Source organism: Desmodus rotundus, chromosome 1 (assembly GCF_022682495.2).
Source record: "Desmodus rotundus isolate HL8 chromosome 1, HLdesRot8A.1, whole genome shotgun sequence".
Classification (NCBI taxonomy): Eukaryota; Metazoa; Chordata; class Mammalia; order Chiroptera; family Phyllostomidae; genus Desmodus; species Desmodus rotundus.
The window spans coordinates 109038502-109048351 of NC_071387.1; the positions used below are offsets into that span (position 1 = coordinate 109038502).

At 44.0% G+C, this 9850-nt stretch overlaps 1 protein-coding gene across 1 annotated transcript in view; it reads left to right on the plus strand.

Annotated features, from left to right (window-relative positions):
- SHISA9 (shisa family member 9) overlaps positions 1-9124 on the plus strand; it is a 284203-nt gene extending 275079 nt beyond the window's left edge. The window contains exon 4 of the mRNA XM_045204408.2: positions 5131-9124. Coding sequence (XP_045060343.2) covers positions 5131-5510 — 380 coding nt within the window. The 3' untranslated portion in view covers positions 5511-9124. The remainder of the gene's footprint in view (positions 1-5130) is intronic.
- The last annotated feature ends 726 nt before the right edge of the window (positions 9125-9850 follow it).

The window sequence follows — 9850 nt, forward strand, 5'->3', positions numbered from 1 at the left end:
CTGGGTCAGCTGGGCAGGTCTTCTGGTTTGGGCTGGATTGATTGGGCTTTGCCAGGCTTACTTAGGATCTGGAGTCAGCTGGCAGGTCAGCTGATAGCTGTATGGTCTCGGATGGTCTTGCTAAGTATCTGGCAATGAGCAGGCTGTTGGTTGTGGTGAACATGGGCAACCAGCATGCAGGTGTCTCATCTTGCAAGAGGCTAACCTGGGCTTCCTTCTTCATGTGGAGGCAGAATTCCAAAAGCCTGAGAGCAGAAGCCATAGAACTTCTAAAAGGCCAGATTCAGGGTACACATGACATCAAAGCCAGTAACAAGGCCAGGCCATGTTCAAAGGGTAGAGAAATAGACTCCATGTCTTTATCGAAGAAATTGCAAATATGTATGGCCATATTTGCTGTATACCATATTCCTTCACCTGCAATGCTGCTTCTGTGACTCTTTACCTCCAGATTGCAGCTACAGAGCACATTTCATCCCTAATCAGCTCTTCAGCCCAGGCAGGTTGATGCCCCCTCTTATGCCATTTTGTAGGGCAAACTAGGTCCTCAATGCACATGGTGGGAGGAGGGAAGCAAAGAGGGAAGGAAGAAATGAGTGAAGGATGGTTGGTTTGGATATGTGCCTCCTTTGTGTAGATCAGGTCGCCTGGCACAGAGTGACTGCTCAATAAATGTCTGTTGGATTTAACCCAGTTCTTCCAGAGGCCAGGAAGCAAAATGTACATACTGAATAGTTACTGTATTTCAGAATTGTGCCATGCAGCTTATATGTCTCCAAATTTATTCCTCACTATAAACCTAAGAGTAGTTTATATTATTCCCATTTCACACCTAAGAAAATAGAGTTTTAAGAAGTTAAATGACATTCCTAAGGTCTCATAAATTCAGTTGTGTCTCATCACAGAGCCCACAGACTTTCCCGATCACTCCACCTTCGTACCACAGACTAAACACTTTCTGTGCTCAGGGAATACCCAATGCCAAGTTCACCAAGAGACAAGTTCAGGGTTGGGTATGAAGAAGGATGTAGATTTTGCATGTGGAGCTCCATGAGTCCTCTTAAAGGAGTTAAGCCTTCCCATACCTGCATTGATGTGGCAAGAGTGGAATGCCTTTCTATTTTTCTTTAGAACTTTTTGAGAAGACATTACCTATCTCAGCTGTTGGGACATGTATTTCAGAAACAAGAATGCTTGAAGGCATCCCTAAGGCATCACTAGACCTTAGACTAGTCCATTGTCTGGAAAGAGAAACATGGGGATGAATGATTCTGGATCATGCCTGGGAACATAGTGACACTGAGTGAGACTTTTAATGAGAGATCACTAGGAGGAAAGGGGGAAAGGAGTATCCACTCCAACTATTGCCCTGATATTCTCTATTCTGTGATGGGTATTTTGCTCACACATTCACTCACTGAATGTGTATTTATTAAGTATCTAATATCTTCCAGGAACTAGTCTAGACATTGCTTAGGCAACGAAGAGCAAAAATCAGACCTGGCCTTGCCCTCTTGAAACCCTACTAGGAGAGATAAACAATAATGAATGAACTGCATAAAGAAGGTCAAAGGGCAGGCATGATACATGCCATGGACAAGAGCTTACTATGGTGGGATCTGACCTTGTCAGACTTCCTAGAAGGGAAGGGTACCTGACATGAGAGCCACCTGGGAATAACAGGAGTGAGATGGGAGCTCACTGCCTTTTAGTTCTTTACAAAAATCTGTATTAGATGCTGGGGCTCAGCCTGTGGTTCTCATTGCTGTCTGCACATCAGAATCACCTGGGGGTGGAGCTTTACGAATATCGGTGTCTGAGCCAGACCCTCAGAGATTCTGATTAAATTGGAGGAGGGGCCCGGGAATCTGGATTCCTTAAAAGCTCCCCTACATGATTCCTGTGCACTGGCCAGGTGAGGGTCACTAAGTTGTACAGAGGGAAAGATAGAGTCCCCTGCTCTTGAAGCATTCGTGGCCCAATAGGAGGACATAGATGTGAAAATGGAACATTATGAAACAGCATGGTCAATCCTGTGATAGAGCTGGGGTACATGAGGGAGCCTCAGGGAATCAGGAGGCAGCACCTTAGCTAAGTCTTGAAAGAGGAATAACAGGGAGTCTCATGCAAGTGAAGGGGTGGGACAGCTCATCTCCAACATCTGGTTCTCATACCAACTCAGAGACCTCATTGTACTCGTAAGACCGGGCATTCTTCACAGCACTGATCACATTTGTGCTCCTATGAAATGTGGGCGACTGTTTGGTCACTATCTCTTCTTCCCTAGTAGAATGTCCACACCATGAGGACAGGGACAGAGTCTGCTTCTGATTCGGCCTTATACTTTTAGTGTCTAGCACTGCCCCACGCCTACTTGATGAATGACCAAGTAACTGAACAAATTGCATGAAGAGGTTTTGGTAGATGAGTGGCATGGTCAGTTTCTCATTTTAGAAATATGCCTTTTTCTGCAGGGTGGAGACTGGATGGGGGCGGTGAGACTTGAGGCAGGGATCGGAGCAATATTCAAAGTGGCGTGGGAGAATGGAATAGGTGAGAGAAGTATTTGTTAGGCAAGGCTTGAAGGACTTGGTGGTTTAGCAGCTGGGGGAGAAGAAGAGGATGAAGTCATCAACTGCTCCCATGCTTGTGCCTGGAGTTGCTAGAGAGTTGGTGTTCCCATGTCAGAGAGAAGGACAAGCCTGAAGAGCAGATCTGAGTGATGTTGATGGATACAGGCTTGGCCACCTGGAGTGGGAGATGCCAGTGAATCTGTCCTGGGTGCAACTGGATACATGAACTTTGAAGTTTAAGGGGGATATCAGAGCATCGTTTTATAGAAACTTCATGGCATTGGAAACTTGGAACTTCCTCTGGGAGGCAGAAAGATGGGGACCTAATCTCACTCATGCCAGCTTAAGCAATGCCTGGTATTTCAAGGATGTGTGCTCTTAGTATCTTCAGTGGCAGACTCTCAGGGTCCTTTTGGCTTTGACATTCTGTATCTTCAGATGGCTCTAGAATTTATAAGGAGTACTTTATCTTGAAAGACTGTATCTGTCAGGGCGATTTACATTAACAGGAACAGAAGCCCAACTTAAACTGTATTAAGCCTGGAAAGTAAGCATGCGACTGCCTGGGATCTTGTGCTGGGACGGAGCCTGATCGGAGGCCACACTTGCCAGGAGAGAGCCCTGGGATGAATGAGTGATGTCTGCTGTGGACATAGAGGGATCCAGTATATTTTTGCCCACTCAGTTCTGAAACCAAAACTTTCAAAAGCATCAAATTAATTCCTGTTGGACTTAAGTTCTACCCTGGCTCAGCCACTAGTAGCAGTTAACCTTCATTAAATCATTTCACGTGCCTGAGTCTGACAGTTTTGTATTCTATCTAGCAGGGGTTAAAATCATGCGGTAGTTGAAAGGATCAAATGAGAAAAGAAACATGAAACTGTGATAATTTCTATGAAGTTACATAAATGCACATGTGTAGTAAAATGGGATGTTGTAAGTGTGGATGAAAGAGCAACAAATATTTCTGGTCTTCCTAGAGATGTAAATTCAAAGATGTATTGGTAAGGAATTGATTTAAAGAAGTATAGAGGATCTTTTAAGGAAATAATTGTAAGGCAAAAACAATAAAAGGAGGTCTCATAAATTTATCAAATAAATAAGAAAAGGGAGGAAAGAAGAAAGGAGGAAGGGGAGAAAGAAAGAAGGAAGAAAGATAGGAAGGGGGGAAGGAAGGAAGGGAGGGAGAAAGGAAGGAAGGAATGGAGGGAAAGAGAGAAAGAAAGAAAGAAGAAATCAGTGCTGGAGAGTGTAGTGCAATGGAATGGAAATGGTGTAACTTTTGTAGCACAGTTGGCAATATATATCAAGGGCCTTAATAATATTCGCATCCTTTAAAAGTAATTTCACTTCATGTAACTCATTTCAGGGCTGGATAGTAAATATTTCAGGCTTGTGGGCCAAGCAGCCTCTGTCACATGGACTCAAATCAACCACTGCAAAGCAAAAGCGGCCACAGGCAATAGGAAAATGAATAGGTGTGGCTGTGTTCCAGAAAAACTTTACTTTTAAAATAGGTGGTGACTGAATTTTGTCCATGGGCTATAGTTTGCCATCCTCTGATGTAGATTAAGAAAATTTTTTAATATTATTCTAAATTCAAAATTCTAAGTACAAAGAGAGCTTTAGTCTAGAAGATTCTCATCTCAGCTTTATTTATATTAGCAAAATATTGGCACAACTTGAATGTTCATCAGTAGGGGGATTGATTAATTTTAATAGTTTCATTTATTCTGTAGGCATTAAAATCTGATTATTAATAATTTATAACAACAGGGGGGATGCTTGATAGAATATTACATGAGAAATCAGCTACTTATAATGATAATTATGATCATGGTGGTAGCTCACATCTAAGTTCTTTACGCACATCATGGCATTTAACCCTCCAAACAGCTTGATGAAATGTACGTTTTATTGTGAATACTTGCCTTGTGCAGAAGCCAATGATAGTATAAGTAATTTAGCCAGAGTTACACTGCTACTAGTTGGAAGAGTTGGGGTTTGAATACATGTCTGCTTAACTGCTAAAAGGAGGCAAAAACACTGATAAAAAAAATCCCCAGTTCATTCTGTTTATTGAGAAGACCAGAAAAAAGACACACTCACGTGGGGTTTTTGTTTTGTTTGTTGTTGTTGTTTTGTTTGTTTGTTGTTTTTGATATCAGCTCTCTTAAGTGGTGGGGCTAGAAATTTCTCCACAGGCTCAATATTGTCTCTAACAAGAAGGTGTCATTTTCATAACGAAGAAACAACTCTTGCATTTGATAAGAAAGCCACGGATGGCAGAGTGTTAGGTGTGACTGGTGGGAGAAGTGTTTATTTGCAAGAGTCTAGAGATGCTGTTGGGGATGCCCTCACCCTATGCTCTTGTTTGTGAGAAGGGCGTGCCCCTGTCCTTCCTTCTGTCTCATCCAGGTGGAGTTTCTAGTGTTGGTCTCGTTTGAACTGTTGGTCCACTTGGATAAGGTTTTCAGGTTGACTTGCCTGTCCCTAACTATCTCTCTCTCTCTCTCCTCTCTCCTCCTCTTCTCCATCCACCTGTCCCACTGTCCAGCGGACAAGGTAAATGACGACTTCTACTCCAAGCGCCGGCACCTGGCCGAGCTGGCCGCCAAGGGGAACCTACCTCTGCACCCTGTGAGAGTGGAGGATGAGCCTCGGGCCTTCAGCCCTGAGCATGGCCCCGCCAAGCAGAACGGACAAAAGTCTCGCACCAGCAAGACACTCCCACATCCCCTGGCCTACAATTCCACCACCAACTTCAAGGGCTGGGACCCCAACGAGCAGTCTCTCCGGCGACAGGCTTATGGCAACAAGGGCAAGCTTGGAACAGCTGAGTCAGGCTCCAGCGACCCCTTGGGAACTCGCCCCCAGCACTACCCGCCCCCACAGCCGTACTTCATCACCAATAGCAAAACAGAAGTGACTGTGTGAGCTTTCGCTACATGGTGCGTCCTGGAGAGCACAGTCAACTGAGGGGCAGAAAATAGCCCAGCCCACACCCTCCCTGGCCTCCCCCCACACAGCCACCCGCACACTCACTCTCCACACCAACCAACCAGAAACCTACTGGTGACAATGGAATCACGTTTTTCCTAGGCCATGCCTAACACGTGTTGGCGGGCAGCTGAGCAGGAATGAAGCATGGACATCCAGCAGTACAGCAAGGGGACACTGAAGCACACTCTTTTGACTTCAGGCCCAAGGTTGCCGTCTCACATGCCCAAAACTGTGGGGCTAATTTTTCTTTTCCTCTTAACTTGAAACTAAAATCCATGATGAAACATAACAGTAGCACAATTTAGAGAAATTGTCCATTTGAGCACATACATATACCATTTGCCAGGAGCTGTCTGTTTCTGGGTGAACGAGCCAGGGTGCAAGGGGGGGTAGAAAATGAGGGTGGACACTCAAGATGAGTGTACTTGAAAAGAGGAGTCATTTGGGAGGAACCCGTGCACATTATAAGCATTTTCTAATCCCAAAAAGTGGTGACGTGGATACATAATTTTGATGAGCGCGAGACAGTAACTGGACCCTAATCATTTACAGTCCTTTTCATATCATTAATGTTGGAAGCAAAAAACAACACATACTCAGACTCACAAAATGTAAATGACCCTGAACCCACCGACAGTGATGGGAAAGAAGGAAGATTTTAGGACTCCCATTAAGACCATGACCATGGAAATGGGAGGGGTGAGTTTTTTTGGCAGGCAGGGGGTCCAGAGGGTATTCAATAACATTTTTTTAGAAAAAAAGAAAAAGTAAAATGAAATATAAGCCTACTACAAAGCAGACAAGAACAACAAATTCAGTTTTTGTTCCAAATCTTCAAGACTTAGGAAATCAACAATGACATCAAGAACAATTAAAAGAAAAATCCCAGCTAAAAAGTTGACAAGAGGCGAGAAGGGGACCCGGAGCATCTGATTTCTGGTGTGTCCCCCTTGCCTCTGAGACAAGACACAGACACTAACCAGTCCTCCACTGTCAATCTCCAACTCCCTTCCCTTCAGCCCGTTGCCGCCGCCGCTGCCGAATTTCAACTGCTTTGGACTGAAAATGTCATAAGCGTGGGTGGTGCCTTCAATGTGTTACTGTTTAATGACAGTCTTATTTCCCAAGTGCAACCTGTGTTCTTTTAGCCTCCCTCCCTCCTGTTTTTCTGCAGTGGTAGATGTTTTCATCTTCCCCTTTTTGGTGAGCCCACCCCATCACACCCTCTGAGGGGCTGCTACAGTGTCAGGGGTACCTAAACACTGAGATCTCCCTACTTCCCACACTCTCAAAACTCCATGAGTTCTACCATTTTACATCTTCCCAAACCTGTCAAGCTTTTCTGCATCCCATTACTCCCAGGAACCCTCTGGACCACCTCTCCAGATACTCAAGTGCATTCATCTCCCATCCAGAATTCCCTGAGGTTGTTTTCAGGTTGGTTCTCATGGCCAATAGCCCTTGGGTGTCCCAACAAAGGCAATTTTCATGCTAGTTCTATTTCTTTTGTGAAAGCCCAAAGAGGATTGTTCAGAGAGAAGAGATTTCCATTTAAGGTGAGAAATTTTCAACTAGTCCCTGAAGGTCTTAGCTAGTTGACAGGTATCTTTGAGAGCCCCCTAGTTGTTCTGGTGTCAGAGGCTGGGTGTGGTCCCCAGAAGACTCCGAACATTTCCTGGATGCTGAACTCCAGGTTTTGCCTCACCCAGCTCTCCCTCTGACATCACAGAAACAGAGAAACTGGATGGGTCTTCTCCTATCCACTCCCAGCTGATCTGGGGATGTTGACAATGCTTGTATCTCTCTGGGCTTTAGTCTCCCACTGGAAACATGAGAAATGGAGGCCTGGTCAAGCTTTTTAAGCTTTTTGAAATAGCAACACTTCAGCCCATTTTAAAAATGATATCGTGCACAGAAGTCACTATATAATAACTCCTTTTATGACGAGGCTCTGTGCTGGCTGAAACGGCTGGGAGATTTAGTGCCCACTTTCTCAGCCTCTTTGCGGGACCCCAGTGCTCCCCAGAGTGGAGTAAACACCACTGGGCTTGGTTTCCTTGACCTAGTTATCTGTGTACCTGCAACACATTTTTGGCATCTTTATATCACCGGCCCAGTATTTGTATCTAACTCGATTCACTTTTAATACATTTGACTTTTAAAAGAAAAACTTCCTGCCATCACAAATAGAAAACCAGTATCAGTCACTTTAAATAGAAAGTAAGCATAAAAATAAGTATAGAGGCAACAAAGCAGCAATTGTCAAGTTCTAGCCAGATGCTGTGGAAGGGTCTGAACCTAGAGCCAGGTTTGCTCTCATCGTCTCTCTCTCCCCCCGCCTCCCTTCTTCACGCCCTCCATCTCCTCCCACTCTCTTTTTCTTTATTAAAACAAAATTAGCAGATATTAAAGAGCTGTTAAAGATACACCAGCATCTAATGACAATTTTTCTCCTTGAAGTAACCAGATGGACTCACAAAATTGCAAAGGAAATTATTTCTTATGTGACTTAATGTTAATTAGTGCTATGTCCATATACTACTTAAAACCATTTTGTGTATGCTAGTGGTACACAGCCCATGCTTCAGGAAACCCTGGGCTGGCTTATCTGGGAGGTCCCCTCCAGCTCAAATGTTCTGTAGTTCTTGGCTCCCTCTTAGCTCAACTTTGCTCCTTGCCCTCAGCTCAGTTCATCTCACTGATATCCCAACCCTGATTAAGGTTTGGTCTCTAAGTCTGCAGGATTTTATTTATTCTCCATGTTCCTTCCCTTCTGAGTCAACATCATGTAGTGACTTCTGTTATTTGGGGGTCTGCAGCCACAACTGAGCAGCAAAGTTGTGGCATGGTCAAAAGGATGTAGCAGTGATGACAGTCTTGTGACCTTCCTATTGGATTTGGGAACCAAACCTAGGAGCAGGAGTGTAGCCAGGGAAGTGGATTCTTTGGCCTCCGTGGGGGAGGGTGGAGAGACCTCATGATGCTGAAAGAGTATCATGAGAGATGACCTAGGGAACTGTGACTGCCATGGATCCACGAGGACCCAATAGCTAGAGGAGGGAGACATAGAAGCAAAAGCAGAATGAAGCAGAGAGACTGTTCCTTCCCCATCCCGTGCCCCTGACACTAGCCTCCACTTGCCTTTACCTGTCCCAACTTCCAACCCCGTGGGACCACAGTCTGACTTCCCTTGGCCCTCCCAGAGTGTCTCAGCCTCCATCTGCCTTGGGCTCTGCCTGGCCTCCCCATCTAACTCTCCCCCAGGTTTTTGTGCAAATGGAGCATATTTTATGTGCGAATATTTTAGTAACCGTATGTTCTGCAAGTAAACCTGTGTTAATACTTGTCAACAACTGCAGAGTTTATGATACCAATAACACTTCCTACAATGAAGAAAAAACATTTGTTTGTTTTCTAAGAATGTTTATTTGTAAACATGTATTCACTATATTAATATGAATTTCTTACCTGGCAATAAAACTGATTATATGTGATGCTGTTGGGGTTGCCATGGATCTTTCTACGGTTCCATATTCTTACCTGAATTTTTATGAGGGCACACCAATATTAGCATAGAGAGCTACATTTTAATACTTCAAATGTGTGGGAAATCTTTACCGGTAAAAGAAAATTTTAGTTAATAGCAACTTACGCAAATTTTCCAGGATACTTTTTTGCTTGAAGCTTTTCTGATGACGCTGTGTCATGTCTATTAGGTCACTCCCTGTCTTTAAAAAATGTCCCATTGCTAGGTGTTCATATCATACTTAAGTTTATTCTTAGCAAATCTTGCTAAGATTTGCACTTTAGTTTTTTTTTTTTCTTACCAGTGACCAGGGTTGTAAAACACAAATATTAAAAAGATGGGATTTTGGATTCTTTCCCTACTTATTAAATTTTATTTCTTGCCTGGCTTCTGTTAGCATTAAGTTTGAAATTTTCAGGTAGAAATCTACCTTAGTACAATTCCCTTGAAAGGGGCCCGAGACACAGATTTGACTGCAAGTAGTTTATTTGAGAAGTGAAAGGAATGCTGGTGGGGGTGGGGGAGTAAGGCAAAGAAAGTAAAGCAGTCAGTGATGGATACTTTATCATGCCAGCACCCGCTCTGAGTGCCTGGAGTTCAGTACTGTAGGGGCACTTGGAAAAGCATGTGGAATTATCATACCCTCGGAATTACTGCACCCAAGTGGAAATAGAGCTGGGGTGTCTACACACCACACCAACTCCCATCAGCTGTCATTCGAGGATTGCCTTCAGGGAATGTTAATATT